The sequence below is a fragment of the Peromyscus californicus genome, unplaced genomic scaffold (genome assembly GCF_007827085.1).
Source record: "Peromyscus californicus insignis strain IS unplaced genomic scaffold, ASM782708v3 Scaffold_4__1_contigs__length_199733344, whole genome shotgun sequence".
In the NCBI taxonomy this organism is placed as follows: Eukaryota; Metazoa; Chordata; class Mammalia; order Rodentia; family Cricetidae; genus Peromyscus; species Peromyscus californicus.
Window position 1 is genome coordinate 141242024 of NW_026294562.1, and position 19370 is coordinate 141261393.

Below are 19370 nucleotides of genomic sequence, written 5' to 3' on the forward strand. Positions count from 1 at the left end.
ATGGGAAAACCAAATAGACAGATGACCTGAGTGTGTGGAAGCTCATGGATTCTGGAGGGACAGCTAGGCATGTGACTGGCCTAGACCCTCTGCTTCTGGGAGACAGTTTTGTAGATTTGTCTTTTGTGGGGCCCCTAGCAGTGGAACCAAGAACTGTCCCAATTGTATGAACTACTTCTTTGGAACCTATTCTCTATGGTAGGAAACCGTGTTCAGCCTTGGTGCAGGGGGAGGTGCTTGGTGCTGCCTCACTTGATATGCCATGCTTTGTTGATTCCCAAGAGAGAACCTTACCCCTTCTGAAAGGAGAGGGAGGAGGAAGGATGGGAGATTAGAAGGCAGTAATGGGGAGGAAACTGGATCAAAGAGGGAGGAGAAAGTGTGTTTTATATGTAAAACAAAAGAAAAAAGATAAAATACATGAGGAAACATAAAAAATAAATATATAAACCCTATTTAAGTGTTTGGTCAGGGAGCTTCTAAAAAGAGCCATACCGCTATAAGAAGCTAGCACCCAGTCAAAAAGCTTGCTTTTAAAGGAGCCATTCAACTGTTTTCAACCAACAACAGCTTAGCTGAGGAAAGCCAGTAATTATGAAGCCATTGTTTGCTCCAATTTTTGTGTGTTTAGAATCATTTTTAAAGCTATTTTAGTTCTCACTTGGAAATCCTGGTCTCATGTAGTACTGTCATTTTTAGCTTGAGTATTGTGTCCCACCAGACTTTCCAAAATAACCACACAGACACTAATAATTCTAAATGGTCAGCCAATAACTCAGGCTTATTACTAGCTAACTCATACATTTTAAATTAACCCATATTACTTATCTTTGCTGTGTAATGTGGAGTGGCTCCTTTTCTCAGTATTGCAAGTTCACCTCCTTCTCTCCTAGTCTCTACACAATTCTGGGACTCCTCACTTCTTCCCAGAAACCTCTTTGTCTGGTTCTACTGCCTAAACTTAACCTGCCTACCTATAAAACAGTCAGTTTCATTACTGAATAAATCACTTTGTTATATATTCAGACAGTGTAAAGGAATATTCCACATTCTGTTCTTGGCTGTTTTCATATACATCCCAATTTTATTTATATTGAGAGGAGACATAGATTTCGTTCCCTGCCATCTATTTGACTAGTTTTACAAGTAAAATTAATTTTTGAAAATATTTGTCCTTATATAATATATAAATAATCTCACAAATATTATATGTTTTGTCTAAAATATCTGTATTTATTTCCTAATATTTCACTTATTAAGCAGTGAATTCATCCTGAATTCTCAGCCCTAGAAACTCAAAAACAACCACATTTCATAGATATTGTAACACCCCAGGTGATGCTTAGTTTCATACCAAGGTTTGGATGTGATCTACAGCTGCCTTAACACATGGAACAAAAGTTAGAATATACCAGGTGCATTCAGAAGCATATCAACATGGCAAATTTTTATGTATAATGATTATTTACATGAAGAGATTATGCAGATGTCTATATCATATTTGGAACTATATATAAAGAAGGCAGATGCCTGTAACCAAGAAGCTGTCACTGAATCAACTGCAAATTTTCTGTGCAGAGTAAGATATTGTGATAAGTTTTACTGAGGAGCCAATGTTTTAAATACATTATGAAAATTACAGTATGTAGTTTGAACTCAGAATATATCTGCATCTATAATTTGGATCTTAACTCCTCCAACATTCATATCAAACACCATTTTCTCAAAAAATCACGTGCAGTACCCTATTTATTGTCATGCTACTTCTCTCATTTGATTACATGAGGCAGCATGACTACACAATTTCAAAGAGTAAGAAGACTGTGACTGTAATTATTCCCTGGAGATAATGAAAATTTGGTAAAGGGAATCATTCCAGCCATCATATTTTCTGTCTACTACTTGCAATAACTCAAAAGCAAAATAACAGTTCAGAAACACTAAGTCATATGTAAAGACTGTCTTTTGCTTTATGTATCATTTACTTTGTACCTTAAGAAGACAAATAGATTTACATAAATAATTCAATTAAATAATTATATTATTTCATATGTGCGTACTGTATTTCTGTTTTCTAACCCCAAGTTATCTTGAGTCTGAGAAGGAATAGAGAGGAGTTTCCTCTCTGCTGCTCTTATTACATTGTATGTGTCTAGTTGGTAGACGAATAGCCAGGCACTTGCCCATTTCCTAGCATTTACAAACACTATTCAGTGAACAGAACTTAAAACTGGAGAAACACAGAAGACCATATTTAACTAGGAAGGAAGAAGAATACAATGATCTATAGATTGTTTACCAGTGTTTTCTTGTATTATATTCATGATGCTATACTTTTTGTTTTTATGGTTATATTGTGCAGAGCCCGGTAGAAGTCACAGTCACCAATATGATCATTTGAAATTTTGTAAACCTAGAATATATTTTTAGAATACACATAATCACAAGCAGGCATCCTGGTATTACAAAATTCCAGGACATAAGAGAAGTGTGGTAACAGGAAGTTCTCTGATTATACATGACCAGCTAGGCTAGACTGGCAAATTCCAATCCAAGGAGAAAACCTATCTCAAATCAGCCAGCTTTAATAAACATCTGCATCACAAGTCTCCAGTCAGCTAGTATTAATAAACATCTGCATCCAACCAGTATTTGATGTAAGCATATTTACACTCATGAAATTCAAACAAACAACTGGATCTAAATACAGAATTCCTGTATTGTATCCAGCACCCCAAAAATGCCATTATTCCTAGAGGCAGGGCTAATTAAGTCCAACTCTTATTAGAGTGGCTATTGGTTTTAATCAGCTAATTGAGAAGGATAGTTAGAATTTTTTTTCAGGCATGCTTACCTTGAGGGGCTATCATGTTCCAGTAGATAGCTCCATATTGAAAGACAAACATAGGCCTTAAATGAGCTCAGGTCTTATTAAATATAGAAAAAGAATATAAAATTAAGATGTTATAGTGATATTGGAAAATGAAGCAGAAATCTAAAATTGGGAACGTGTTACATTTTGCGAAACAAAATATTTGTATATACGTATTAAGAACATATTTCATGAATATGAATTGAGTTTGAGAAAGAATAAAAAGAATGCCTCATGCCAATGAAACAGTTTCAATCACAAAGAGGGACTTATAATAGAAAACACAATTTCTGAGAATATAAATGTATGGAAATTGTTCTTTTTAAAAACATATTAATCTTAATTTATTTCTTTATTGTTAAGGCATTGTGAGAAACTATATTCTAGTTGGGTCTATTTGAAAAAATACTTGAAATCAATATTTCTTTCTTCAATCCAAGCAGCTTTTTGTAGAGCACTCTAATATATATATATAATATATATATATATATATATATATATATATATATATATATATATAGGTATATATACATACATATTATGTATCATTATTTAACTACATGTGAAACGATAATAATATACTTTAATTACACAATAGTGCATATAATTGCATATCATAATTACAATACTACTACAAATAAACCATACACATAAATGGACACAAACAAATCACAGAGACAGCAGCCAGATGCATTTAGAAGCCCAGAGTCACAATCAGAACAGTCCACGCAGGAATGGAAGCTTTCTTGTAAATAGCTAGAATATTCACCACAGCAGCTGGAAATTCCTTCAGCCCACTAGCCAACATCACCCAGTTTTCTACGTTAGTTGGAGGCAAAGCCCAGGGCAAATTAAATTACATTTTATCCTGTGTTCCTCTTTCAGTTTCCCTGCTTCTTTTACAACACACAGTGAGGGAGAGAGATTGATGAGTCAGCAGCTCTGATGGAGAGCTCCAAGTACACTGCAGTCATTTGCTTTCCATTCCTTGTTTGGACATCTGTGTCCTTATTGGTTCCTAATCTATGTCTATTTGAATAGGAGGCAGTCAGATCAAATAAAAAGGCTTGCAGTCAAGGATTTTGCCAGCCAGGCTCCTGGCTAAAGTCCAGCTCTTAACTGGATTTAGCCAGGAGCCTGTCTATAAACAACCCCAGAGAATGAAAACTGTCCCAGAGAACTGCAAGAGACAGAGGCAATAGAAACCTAGGATAGGCTAGGATTTTTTGGGATTTCCCACACTACTGCGCTGAGTAAGTTGCCCCTGTTTGCTGTGCAGGAAATGTACTCCTATCTCTAAAGCCACTGCCTCAGCCTTCATATCAGCAATCACAGGCTTAGACTTTGATCCTATCTGCATGGATGACTTATTTGGGAATCAATACCTGACAGGAACCAGAGAGTTGTTGATCATATGCTTCCTCAGAGGACTGACTAAGAAAATAGCTGTATAGGAGAAAATTCCTACTTTGCCCCCTGGGACTGTGTGAAAATTTGAAGTGTCACATTCCACAAATAAGTGCATTTGGGGAATCTGACATTGCATGTTAGAAAATGTTACCAGTAAGCTGCAATTGGCAGCCCAGAATCGCAGTCAGGTAGCAGCAGGCAGAAAGGGAGTCTCCCGGGTAGATAAGCAGGATATAGACCCAAGTAACTGGATATATGATCATCCCTAGTTGCCATGAGATGGTTTTCCCTTTTCATAATTGCATCCTGGACCTATGATAAATTACATTTTTCCTGTCATCTGTTTTCAATTTTGTTGTTTCTGCTGCAGCACACACTTAAATTGGGAGGGAGAAGTGAAGCAGCAGGTCTGATGAGGATGTCCAAGGTTATCACAGGATTTGCTTTCCATTGGTGGATCACTCACTTTATTGGATCCAAGCAGATTTTGAATGCACACTCATTCCATCATCACAGGGAGAGCTAATAACTTCAGCAGAGCACATTATTACCTCTCAGGCTCTGGATATATTTAAGCTCACAGTTGGTCCTGGGTATAACCAAAACATGACTGCACATTGGCCCAGACAACACAGACTGTTCCTGACTTACACAGGAGACTGAGACCATGGAAATTAGCAAAGTCAGTGATTGTTTGATTCCCAGAATTACAGCTCTGAGTCACCTGTTCCTGTCAAACGTACAGCAAATAGATTCCTGCTTCTGATACTACTGCTTCTCCTTAAAGATGTGACATCCCTGTCTCAGTTTGAAGTCCCAGAGTAACTGGTAGGAAGATAATTCTCTTGAGGCTTTAGCATCTGACAAAGACTAGGTGAGACCTGCTCTTTTTTCTCCCCTGTGAGATATTGTGGGAATTGATATGGTGTTGTAGTTTTATTCATGAGTCACTGAAAAATTGAGCAGTAGCATCTGCAGACACGACCCTACCTGTCAACCAAGGCTCTCAATACACAAGAAAGCATAGTACAGGAAACTTACTTGTTATCATCCTGTTGTCATTTAGGTTCTCACAGGATCAACTTTGCAATCTTGATTTGCATTATCACTGCTTTTTGGTTTATAGAACCTACTGTATATGATTTTTCTTTCCTGTCAATCCACTCCTATCTTTGTATGGGCTTTTTTTGGAAATCAATCATTTATTGATGATGGCAGAGAGGTATTCAATACTTCCCTTGAAAACAATAAACACATCAGATTTCTTTTTTCTTGGGTACTTCTTTTTGTATGTTTTGATCAGTGCAGATGTCTTCTGTGTCTCCCATCTCAGACTCTGAATTCCTATCTCTGATAGTAAATTGGAAACTGGAAAATGTTGGTGTGTGGTAGTCATCAACCACCTCTGAGTCTGTTGGGATCTTTCTGCCATCTTTTCAATACAAATATATTTTGATCTCAAGTAGGGATTGGTGGAGACATGAGACATCAGAACATGGTACCCCAAAGTCTCTCACGGTCTATAGAAAGATCTTCCCTGCACATCGTTGTCTTGTTTCCCAACTTGTGCCTGTAGTAACATATCTGATGAGGGTCAAGTGAGGCACAGATACATAGGAATATCAATGTCATCAGGACTCAGTTTATTGTACATGTCTTGGGCAGAAGAAAGGAAATTATTTTTGTATAAATCTGTCATCATTTTAGTTTTAGGTTTGTGGCCATTAAAGCAATGTGGAATATTCCTTCCAACTCCTGGTCTTAATCCTAATTCTTATATTTTCTTCATTTCTCCACTGATTATTAGGCCACTATGACAAAAATTTATCTGAAGTTTTTCTCATTGTGTTTTTTTTTATGACATGTATTTCATGAGAGGGGATAATTTGGTTCCTGCTCATTTTAATCAACTAGAATGAAGATTAAGCTTCAGTCACATCACATGTATTCAGTCAAAGTGAAGTTTCTAAGTAGCAGCAGATGAATTTCTGTTCCAGAATGATATAAGTATATAGCAACTTCAAAAATAAATTCTTTCCATCATGTTGGGTGGTATAAGCATATTTTTTAAATGTCTGTGAAGCTCTACTGTGGCACTATAGGTTTACCTTTGGACCTAGAAGCAAAACAAAAAACACATTATTGATACCTGAGTGAGAAAACTCTGACACCCCTTCATGGTATAAGGGGATCTGTTTTCACAATATATCTCCAAATATTCTAAGAGGCATTTCCATTACTTTCAAATACTTATATAAGTTTATGTATGAGCATACATATGAGTTTGCTTATGCATATGTATATATGTATATGTATGTATACACACAGAAAAATATGCATGTGTAAACTTCCTTAACATAGTTTAGAATTTCATACGTGAGTACTGCATTTACATTATTTCGCACTGCTTTTTGTTCCCTCCTTCAATAAAATGTCTGCACTGCAAAACATAAGTACCACAACTTACTAAAATTAGTTTACATATTTGTGCATATACAAATGTATAAATAACCTACAGTGTGTACAGAATGTGGTGATTATGTGTAACCATTTTTACCTTTGACCTTTTTGAGTGGAAAGACCTATCAATATTATTGTACAGCATAAATGTGTCCTTTGTATCATAACATCTAATATTTGTCTGTAGATTTTCTGATAATGTGGGAATTTGAGAGCGTTTCCCATCAGTGTTGGCATGACAATATGTGATTTCATTGTGCTAACCTTTTTTTTTTTGGCTGTATTCTTGCTTTTGTGGCATTCCTATTTTCTAATCTTTGCGCATTTTAATTCCTTTTCTTTCTTAGAAAACACTGTGTTCACAGCAGACATCCTTTTGCTTCTAAGATGAACTGTGTCTGACCATGGCATGCCATACTTTCTTAGTCTAATAATAATTGTGAGTTGTGTAGATTGATTAGTTGGCCTGAGGCAAAACAATGTAAGTTCTGTACCATTAGAATTGTTGTGTAGTTGTGTAATAGTTCTGTAAAATGACGCTTTTTTGACACTTATAACTAATGTTGAATGTGTGTATAATAATAGAACATTAGAAGGCTAATAGAAGCTATATGCCATCAGAGAATTTGCAGGTGAAGTCTGTCTTTCTGGGTTCACTCTCTCCCTGGCCATGTGTAGTCAGCTAGATTATGATATGGGGCAATGCTTGTCCTCCTGTCAGTGAGTAATGCCTGCATTACTACAAAAAAGTGAAAAGTTCTGACATCTCTTTGGGTACAAAAGACGTAATACCCTATGAAAGAGTAAATGTTGGTAAATTATGACATTTGAAGGAGCTGGTAAAATCATTGTTTACCTTGAAAATTTGTACCCCTGTTTGTTGAGCTTTGACCTTAATAAAGCTGGAAGATTGTAAGTAGACATAGTAGCTCTATTAATGGCTTAAGGGACTATTTCTAAAATCCTAATAGCATAAAATTGTTCAGATGACCTTATTTTTAAGAGTACTCATGATAGAATACAATTTCATTGAATTCTGAGGTTTTTATATACAGCGGACTCCTCAGCATTGTTCTTGTGTGATGTAAGTGTGGATTACAAAAGAACAGCATGTCACTGGTATGTGTATAATTTTAAACACACTGTCACCCATCTGGAATTTTTTTCTGTCCAGTTCTTTCTTTACTGAACGTCTGTATTTTTTTTTATCTCGTGATACAAATCCTAAACTCCTGTGTTATTTGCAATTTAAAATGGCTCAGCTTAGTTCATGTGTTGGGACATAACATTGGTGGCTAACTCCTCCCTCTTGGTTTTCTGAGAGCTAGCTTCATGGCCTAGGTATCAGAAGAAAAACTCTGATATCTCTTCATAGTATAATTGTGGTAATTTTTTAAATTATCTCTCCAAGTACACTATGATGCATTTCAAATATTTTCAAATATTTATATAAGTTTTATATGTGCATATGTATCAGTTTGTTTATGCATATATATGTATGAATGTATGCATATTTGTACTTTCTTGACATAGTTTACAATTTCATACATGAGTACTGTATTTAGATTATTTCATATTTCTTTCTGCTTCCTTTTTTAATACAATGTCTGCTCTAATACACATTAAAATAAATACCATTTCTTATTAAAATTATTTTATCATACATACATAAATGTATACATAAGTAACCCTCACTGTGTACAGAATGTGGTGATTATATATAGCCTTTTTTAGCACTGACCATTTGGAATTGAAAGGCCTATCAATGTTATTGTCCAATAGAATTGCATCCTTTGTATGTTGGCATCCATCATTTGTCTGTAGATTTTCTGCTATATGTAGGAAGTTTAGGTAGTTGCACATCTATGTTGGCATGCCTGTAGCAGTACTTTCTTTGCTCTCCAGCTCAGAAATTATGTCACAGAGGCATCTTATTAATTTTGAAAGTTTGACCTTAACTTTAACTTCTTCCCAACTAACTCTCATGAATTAAATAAACCCATTTCTAATAATCTACATTCTGCCATGTGACAGCGCTTTACCTCACTCCGTTCTGCACATTTGACTACCTCCACATCTTGCTGGGAAAATTCCTGCCTCTTAGCTTCTTTACCCCAGTTCCTGTACTTACCTGGATATCTCACCTATTCTTTCCTACCTAGCTATTGACAGTTCAGCTCATTAAACCAATCAAGATGTGCAGTCCTTTGAATTATACAAATTATTATCCCACAACTTTCTGCTTTTTTCTCTAATAAAATTTAAATGTTTTAGCTCTAACATAAGAAAACTAAAAAATGAGAACAATTATCCAGGAAGCATTACAAGCACAATATCTAGTTGTTCTGTATTTGACAACTTTAGAGAATATTGTCTATTATCAATCCTACCTTGGTGAGTTTAAAGTTTTGTACCTAAATCATTTTCTATAAGAGCTTATATTACTAACCAAGAAATCTCTTTTTAGACATTAAAATATTTTCTTACTTAAACATCTTAACATTTTTATATGTCTCTAGTCTTCAAACCATATAGAGACCTGAGAATGTTAGAATATTACCTCAGTAAGTGGGAAGGGCAGAACAAGCAACTTCCACAACTATGGAAATCAGAGTCAGCTGACTGCTCAGACAGTTATCCAAGTTTCCTATGAAACATTAAAGAATTTGTCTTTACCTTACAGGCCCAGAATATCTGACAGAATTTTCTGTGAGGCAGAAATTTTGTAGGACTGCACTACTTCGTCTTGACAAAGTTCAGCAGTAGACTTGCCTTGTGACCATTGTGTCTAATTTGGACAGCATACTGTCCACAGGCAAGGCAAAAGTAGTTTTTTTTTTCCCAGTGGCTACCTTTGTCACATTGAAAGCAACCTTGATTTGGTGGTTCATTGATGCCCATCAGCTTCTCGGTAGTATAACGGTACTTGCATGAGCAGGCATATATCACTGTCCTGAAAAGCCTTATTTTATTAAAATATCTTAACTGTCATATTCTGTAGATCTCTCATGTATTTATAGATGAACTATCTATGTAAAATACATCTCTGTTTAACCTTGAAAACATACATAACATGAACACAAGTTTGATTGTTAGAGGTGACTAACTAATAACCTACATTTTAATTTTCCTGAGCAGTTTATAATAGTACCTTTCAAGGTCTAGAATTTATGTTACATTTCTAAATGTGCTTCCTATTTTCAATATTTTAAACAAGGGCAGAAACATATATACAGTATGTTGTAAGAAAAATAACCTTAAGTTTTTATTATGAAACAAAAATCCACACCAATATAAAATATTTGAGACAAATACATCCTTATTAGTTTAAAGGTAGACTTAATAATCTAACCTTTTATCCTATCATTCATATGTGCTCCCCCCACTATCTTCAGAAAGAGATTCCTAAATCTGTCTTCCTTTCCTTAGTTTGCTCCCTACCATGAACAATAAACACTTGCAACCAACACCAAACCAACAAAAAATATCCATAATGCACATAGCGACCAAAAACTTCCCATTCTACCTGTCAGGTATGTGGCCATCGTGTTTTTAAAATTAGATTCTGCATTGTATGGTGACGGCATGTTTAGGGGCCCTGATCAAACTGGGATAATGATCAGGTCTTGGGAGAGCTACTACATACTTTGTTGACCAGTCTCTGTGTGAGAAAAAGTGCAGGACTTAACTAAAGTCTGGGTAAGAGTAGTCTGAGAGGCTGGCACATCCAGGTAGAACCTTTGAAGTTGTCTTCAATGTAGTTTTTTTGGAGAAAATGCAACAGGCATTCTGTGAAGCTGGATCATCTGGGATACTTGTCTTGCATGAATTTGTATCTTGCATTCTTTTTTTTTCCCTCAAAACAAAGTTGCCATTCAGCACAAGCAGGTGTTTAGTCAGATCAAACTATTTGGGTTCATGCTTATTTATGTGAATATACCTAATGGGTTAAGGAGTATCATATGTTACTTTATTTTCATGATGAACACATTAGTCCCTTCTTCATTCATTCAACATTTAGTTTATATCCCTCACCATGTCATATATATATATATATTTTTCAAAATTCAGAGTGTCCTACAACTTTCTATCCTTTAGTCTTCATCTTCTAGGATATTTTTTGAGATCAAATTATTGTTTGAAATTTAAGTATCTAATCTAATCTAATGTTGAAACTCAGTGAGTACAAGCACCTATTATAGATAAGGAAACATGCTGAGTAGGTGCTTACATTAGGGAACAACTGTGTGTTCTCTGACAAATATCCCTTATGTTGTGTTTAGCTTATTTACTTCTAATTGACAAAGCCCAGTAGAAGCCTCCATCAGCAAACTGGATGCTTGTAAATATGATTACCTGGGTTCTAATTCCAGAAAACATAAATGAAAAATCAAGCATACAGGCATCACCATCCAATCACAGTACATGAGGGATATATTGTGTGAGTAATTTCATGGAGTATGCCTAGCCAGCTTGTTTAAAATGTTTGGCAAATTCTCTCCTTGTGTAAACCACTGTCAGTCTGACATTGCTAATACAACTGTGTTTGCAACTAATATTTGATAGATCTTTTATCACACTTGCATCAGCTGAGTTTGCATACATAATTGTTTGTTATGAAGCAAACCAATGTTCTACTACATGCTGAAGCATGATCATTTTAAACAAATATTGTCAGAGTGTCCTATAATGCTTAATATACTGTTGAAGAGAGAAAGGCAGAATTTTCCTGAGAGTCTGCACATGTTCTAATCGATGGCCCCACAATAAATTCAACACAGGGGCTTCCCTGAACTCAGATGTCATGCTAAAGAAAATAACTGTATGAATTAAAGACAGAGTATTGGTAATGATTATTCAAGCAGAATTATACTAGGGGAAATGCAAAGAAGTTTAGAATATTCTCAAAATATCTGTATTTGTATGTGAAAATGATCAAAGAATTTTGTGAGTATTTATGGAACTTTGAATCCAAAATTAACACCACATGCATGCAGACATATGTAAAACCACACATAAATGCATAAATACAAAGGATAAATTATAAAAAGTATACAAGGATCATGAATATTAAATTATAATACAAACACCTCAAAATATGACATAATCATTAGGCCAAGTAAGATACTGTATCCAAACTATGTTCAGAATAAGGCTAAATGTACCATTACTATTTACAAAATAGCATCTTATTTTGGTCAAATATATATATTTGTATATATGTACATAAATATCAGAAATATATTTATTGGAGTCGTATAATTCAAGAATCTATCATTGCAGTAGAGAAAATGACATGACATATCAGAAACTGTTAGCAGGAAGCTGCAGTCCTCAGCACAGAATCATGATCAGCCAGCAGCAGGCAGAAAGGGAGGGTTGCTTTTATGTAGACAGGAATCTGGACCAAGCAATGGATACATGATGACCTCCGAGTTGGCATGGGTTGTTTTGTTTTGTTTTGTTTCGTTTTGTTTTGTTTTGTTTTTCATACTTGGAGTCTTAGTCCAGAATAAATTGCCTTTTATTTTCCTCTTCCTCACTTTCAATTTCGCTGCTTCAGTGGCAGCACACGGACATTTATTTAGGTGGGAAGGAGGAAGGAAACAGCATCTCTGATGGAGATCTCTAAGATTACCACAGGATTTGCCTCCTTTGCTGGAACTGAGATCATTGTTCTCATTCATTCTTATTCCGGGCTCAATTTGAATGCATACAGTTCTTCAATCACAGGAAAGGACTGCTAATAAAAGTGTCACAGGTACTTCAAATATTCAAAAACACAGTTGGACCTGGGTATAACCAAAGCCCGACTCTACCTTGGCCCAGAAAAGGCCGATTGCTCCTGATATCTACAGGAGACAGAGCCCATTCATTTAGAAAAGTAAGGATTGTTTGATTTTCAGGAGCACAGCTCTGAGTCCTCTGCTCCTGTCACCTGTTCATCAAGTGGGATCCTGCTTCTGAAGCTACAGCTCCTCTTTAAAGATGTAACATCCCAGTCTCAGTCTAAAAGTGCTGCATTATAAGCAAAGAAGATAATCCAATTCAGGATTTAATACCTGGCACAGAAAAAGATAGTCATGGTCTTTGCTACCCCAGGGAGATCCATTGTGGGAATAGCTATGGTATTGTCACTTTTATCCAGTTGCCTAGAGTCACTGAAAGTATAAAGCAATAACTGTTCCAGACACTAGCATTTCTGTCATTAGAGTATCTGGATGGACAATAAGTATTAGCACATGAAATTTATTTCCTATACTCCTTTTGCCATTTAGGGACTCACAGGTAAACTTTCTATGTTGGTGGACATTGCCAATTCCTTTTGACACATAGAAAATATTTTAGTGCCTGTGATCACCTTATCTTGTGTCTGAAAACTCGCATTCTGAATTTCTCTGACAGATAGGAAAGTTGAGATTGTAAAGGATGATCTTTAGGGAATGATATCTCAGCTCTGAACCTGTTAGAATATTTCTGGTACCCTTTCAACATAGATACATGATGCTTTAGTTCTGCTATATGAAAAAGGCACTAAACATCATAACATAGTTATTCAAAGCCTATACTGTTTCATAGAAAGAGTCCCTGGCATATCATTGTGTTAATTCCCAATTAATACAAGATGAAATTTCTCTCATGAATGTCAAGTGATAATCAGATCTGTTAGTTTATCACTATATCTTCAGTACTCATTTTATTTCAATTTTACTCCAGTGGAATGAGAGAAATTATATTTATGGGACTCGGACATTTCTAGTCTCAGCTTCCTGGTCCTTTTAGGAGTGTCGGGCATTTATTCAACTCATGGATTAATCCTAATCCTTGCAAGTAATTGTTTACTCCTATTATAAATAGGTACTATGGCAAAAGTAGGAAAAGAGCAGACTTCTCTACATGTGCTGTTTTTTGGCATGTAGCTAATGAGTATGAGACATTTTGATCTTGCTGGAGTTATATGCAGAGTAGTTTTCATTCCTATCACATGTAGTCATTCCCATTGAAGCTTCTAATGAGGAGCCATTGGATATCTGCTCTGTGATGAATAAAGTATGTAGGAAATTCAATAACAGCTTATCACCATCATATTAGGAGGTGTAACCCTGGTTTGGAAATGGTTGTGAATCAATGGGGGGAGACTATGGGAGGCCCCTTGGCCAAGAAGATAACCAAATAATAACTCTTTACTGATACCTGAGAGAAAACTGATTCCCTTTCTTGGTCTAAGATGTGCAGTTGTCACAATATCTCCATGGTATGTGTTTAACAATATCAATTATATTCATATATGTATAAATGGTTTTGTATGTGCATTTATATTTGCCTGCTTCTGACACACATTTCGAGGTAGAAATATATATGCATGTATCAAAATACATATGCATACATGTGTATGCATCTTTGATGTAGATGAGCAAATCTCACATGTGTACTGTACTTATACAATTCCACTCTTCTATATTATTCCTCCTGCAGCACCATGTCTGCTCCAGGATATTCCAAAAGAAATACTACTTCTTAGTGAATTTATATTTTTTCATACATGCACAAATACAGTCAGAACTAGATGATGCATGGTAGAGAATGTGGAGATAATTAATGAATATTTTTATTTTTGACCTTTGAAATTGAAAAGCCTCACAATGTCATTTTTAAATAACCTATATCTATCTATCTTAGCATCCAACTTTTCTTCTTACCTTTTCGGCTTAGTGTGTCAAGCCTAGAGAATTTCCACTACACACTGACATGCAGATGTGTGTTGTCATGCTGCTACCCTTGTTTGGTTGTTTCTTTACTTTGGATTTTATTTTTGGTTGATATTCATATTTTCTAAACATTGGGCTTTGAAATTTGGTATCCTTCTTAGAAGACAATTTTTCCACAGGAGGAATCCTGTTCCTTAGGATGTTGAATTACATCTTAGCATTGAGTACCACACTTTCTTTGCCCAGAAAACATGTTGAGTTGTGTGGATTTATCTGGTGGCTGTAGACATGACATTGTAAGTACATAGCAATATGTCCAGGTATGGAATTTTGTACTAATGCTGTAAAATGATGTCTTTTTGGGGATTTAAAACTAAAGTTGCCTGTGGATATAAGGATATATAGAAAACTGTTCGAAATGACATGCCTTCAGAGACGTTGCCAAAGAAGGAGTGCCTCTGGGTTCACTAATTCTTAGACTTTATGTATCAGACCAGGTTAATGCATTGGGAATTAGTTTTCCTCATTTAAATGGTATATGATTCTTTTAATAAAAAAAATGAAATATTCAGTCATGTCTGCGGGAAACAAGGATATAATGCCCTAGGATATTCTAAGTCCTGATAAGCTTTATATTTAAATGCGGTGGTACAATCATCAGTTGTGTTAGCTGTGATTTTGATATGAACAGTCCATCATGATGATGATGAGTAAAATAATAACTATACTAATGGTCCAGGGGACTATTTCTAAGCACATAACAATGTAAAAATTACTTTTGAAAAAACCCAGATTTTCATCTGACAAGAGGCAAGATGGCGACAGGTGGCAGAGCCGCGGAGGATCTGCAGCGGGGCCGGCTGCAGATGCCGCTCCCCGCGCAGCCTATGGCCCAGGCTGAGGAAGCCCAGGGCACAGGAGAGAAGATGGGCTGGGCGCAGGTAGTAAAGAACCTGGCGGAGAAGAAGCACGACTTCCGCGAGCAGTGGCGGGGAGAAGAAAGGGGCAGAGGTGCAGGCGGCAGGCTGGGCAGCCCCGCGGGCCTGGCCGCTCCGAACCCCGGCAACTTCCCACCTGCCGGCCGCGGGGACCCAAGGGGCTGCGGGAGAGACCCTGCGGGCTACGCGGCAGAAGCTTGCAGGATGAAGGGAGCTGGAGACGCGAATCAGAGGAAGATGGCCCAGGTGGCGGTGGCAGCGGCGGCCATGGCGTCCCCTGCCAGGCCTGGCGCGACCAAAGACGCAACTGCAGGGCGCCCACTCCAGGATGAGCCTCCAGCCGCCAGGCCGGGTAAGGGCCGCTTCCTTGTGCGCATCTGTTTCCAGGGAGAAGAGAGTGCCTGTCCGACCCGGGATTTCGTGGTGGGTGCGCTCATCCTGCGCTCCATCGGCATGGACCCCGGGGACATCTATGCTGTCATCCAGATCCCCGGCAGCTGCGAGTTCGATGTGAGCTTCAGATCTGCAGACAAGCTTGCCCGGTTTCTCCGCATCTATGAGGAAAAGCGGGAGCTGGACGACTGCTGGGAGAACTTTGTGGTGTTGGGGCGGAGCAAGTCCAGCTTGAAGACCCTCTTCATCCTCTTCCAGAATGAGACCGTGAATGTGGAGGACATCGTGACCTGGCTCAAGCGCCACTGCGATGTGCTGGCCTTGCCAATGAAAGTGACTGACAGGTTTGGGATCTGGACTGGGGAGTACAAGTGCGAGATCGAGCTGCGCCAGGGGGAGGGTGGACTGAGGCACCTGCCTGGGGCCTTCTTCTTGGGAACAGAGAGGGGCTACAGTTGGTACAAGGGGCAGCCCAAGACCTGCTTCAAATGTGGTTCTCAGAACCACATGACTGGCACCTGCACGCAGGACAGGTGTTACAGGTGTGGGGAAGAGGGGCACAAGAGCCCTTACTGCAGGAAGGTCATCATGTGCAACCTCTGTGGCAAGAGAGGACACGTGTTTGCCCAGTGTCCCAAAGCAGCTCAAAATTCCGTGGCAGATCACCTCACAGGCGTGGCGGGGCGCTGAATGTGTGCCTGCCTGCCGGGGTGAACACACAGCCATGTTACCCTTCTTAAGTGCCAAAACTTTTTTTTTAAGACCATTTTTCTCTTTTTCGACGGAGATATTTCTAAAACTTAACAGAGACATTCTCTCTATGCCTTTTAAAACCACGTGTGCTCCTTTTCATCCTGTTTAAAAAGAACTATTCAAAACTGTAGTGTGCAGATGAGATATGTTGCCTGTCCCCCCACCACCACCACCACCTTTTTTCTTCTGTTTTACATTAGTTTTGGTACTTTCTTCAACACCCTGTCTGCCTCTGTAAATTTACTAAGTCCCTCTTCATCCACGTCTCATCAGAAGATGTTTGCCCTTCGGGCTGCCTTGCTCATTTTTATGCCTCATCCCCTGGGTACAGGGCCCAGTGCTGGATAGGCATTCAACCAAGTGTTTATTGAATTGAAAATGTCGTCGACTAGCTCTGTCTAGAGTGCCTACCTTGTGCAGCTCTCCGCTGGGATCTTTTCATTTGTGGCTTCTATGTGATATGAAAATTTGTGAAAACCGTGTTGCTGGAAGTGTGTAATCTGAAAACTATCTCTTTTGTGACAGCTCATTGTGGCTCAGAAGCCTTATTTCTGTAGGATCGTGGAGCCTAGGCAGTTCTGCTGGGAAAGACCCAAGAGGTCGTTTTTGTTGCATTTTCTTTGGGGGAGCTTGCTTTTGTTTTGTGTATTGATTTGAGACAGGGTCTCACTGTGTAGCCCTGACTGGTTTGATACTGGCAGCATTCCTGGACCAGCCTGGCTTCAAACTGACAGTGATCCTCTCACCTCTGCCTCCCTGAAGGATGTTTTAAATTAATCCCTTGGTTTTCCAGCAGATGAAATGAATCCGAAGTTAAATGACTGGGTCAAAGTAAACAGCGGTGTGGTGCCTCAGACTGTCCACAGTAGAGTCCACTGTCCCCATGCCTGGTGCTCATCCCACTACCTCTCACACTTCACAACAGTCTCCTCAACAATGGTGGGCCAAGTAAGTCTCTCTCCAGGCTGATGGTCCCAGCATGAAGCTGAGACACCATCCCCTGAAAGAACAGAAGGAGAAGCTTGTCTTGCCACTTCATATTAAGGGACCTAGGGAAAGGACCAGCGAACACACTCCAAGCTGCATGCATGCATCAGTCCTTGGAGTGAGTACCACATCTTAAATGTTCCACTGTCAATGTCAGCAGTGAGAAATGGTTGTGCTCAGGAAAGAAACTTGCCAGACTTTTACATTTACACCTCTGCCTCATCTACTAGGAACCCCAGAGAAGTTAGAGAGAGCTGATTTGAAACCTTTGACCTCTGACGCTCAGGAGAAAGGTGGTTTTAACCCAGAAGCATGAGTGAGCTGTAAACTGGAAAATGTTCTTGGGGAAACAGGCCAAGGGATAGGGCCTGGGTCAACTAAGTGTTACCAAGTTAAAGTGAAAGACAGTAAGCTGCTTTTTTCAGTTTTTGTCTTCTCTTTGCAGTTTTGCTATTTTCTTGTGGCTTAGAATGTAAGACCAGATGTTCAGATTTGTTCTCAATAAATATTTATCTTTTTTGCCCATGAAAAATGTTGAGTTGTGTGGATTTATCAGGTGGCTATAGACATGACAATGTAAATACATAGCCATTTCTGCAGGTGTGGAATTTTGTAATAGTGTTGTAAAATGATGTCTTTTTTGGAGACTTATAACTAAAATTGACTGTGGGTATAAGGATAGATACAGAGAAAACTGTTTGAAATGACATACCTTCAGAGATGTTGCCAAAGAAGGAGTGCCTCTGGGTTCCCTATTTCTTAGCCTCATGTATCAGGCTAGGTTAATACACGGGGAATTATTTTTCATCATTTCAAGGACATATGTTTCTTTTAATCTAAAAAAATTTGAAATATCAGCCATGTTTGCGGGAAACAAGGACATATAATATCCTAGGATATGCTAAGTCCTGACAAGTTTTTACATTTAAAGGCGGTAGTGCAATCATCTATTCTGCTAGGATGTTTTTCATTGTGTTAGCTGTGATTTCCCTATGAACAGTGCATGATGATGTTGAGTAAAATAATTGCTATATTAATAGTTCAGTGGACTGTTTCTAACAACAAAACAATATAAAAATTAGTTTAGAAAAGTAGATTTTCAAGAAGAATGAGGATAGAATGTAATTTAATGGAATTTTCAAGTTTTATTTACAGGAGACTCCTCAGAATTGATCACTTTTAGTATCTATTGTGATGAAAAAAAAAAAAAACAGAGACACTTGATATATGCTTAGGTTTTATTTAAGCATTCTGAAATCCAGTGCTGAAACTGAACGAGTACAAGCACGAATTCATAGGTATGGAAAGATACCGAGTAGTTGCTTACATTAGGGAACACAAGTGTGTTCTTTGACAAGTATCTCTTATGTTGTTTTCACTTATTTGCTTCTAATAAAAAAGCCCAGTAGAAGAGTCCATCTGCCATCTGGCAGCTTGGATCTAATTCCAGATTATATATATATATATATATATATATATATATATATATATATATATATATATATATATATATATATATGAAAAGTCAAGCATCCAGGCATCACCATCCAACCAAAGGACACAGGGCATATGTCATGTGAGTAATATCATGAAGTTTTCCTGGCTAGTTTGTTTAACATGTTTGTCAAATTCTCACCTTGTGTGAAACACATTGTCAGTCTAACATTGGTAATACTCCTGTGCATGCAACTGATATTTGATGGATTTTTTAGCACCATTGTATCAGGTGAGTGTGCATACAAAATTGTTTCTTTATGAAGCAAACCAATGTTCTACTACATGCTGAAGAAAGATCATTAAACAAATATTGTCAGAGTGGCCTATAATATTTAATGTCGTGATGACGAT

General features: G+C 37.7%; 1 protein-coding gene across 1 annotated transcript; it reads left to right on the forward strand.

Annotated features, from left to right (window-relative positions):
* Positions 1–14216: 14216 nt before the first annotated feature.
* Positions 14217–18962, forward strand: LOC128094390 (zinc finger CCHC domain-containing protein 3-like). The gene has a single exon (XM_052712743.1). It carries the CDS (start codon positions 15267–15269, stop codon positions 16470–16472), a length of 1206 nt encoding a protein of 401 aa, XP_052568703.1. The 5' UTR covers positions 14217–15266; the 3' UTR covers positions 16473–18962.
* The last annotated feature ends 408 nt before the right edge of the window (positions 18963–19370 follow it).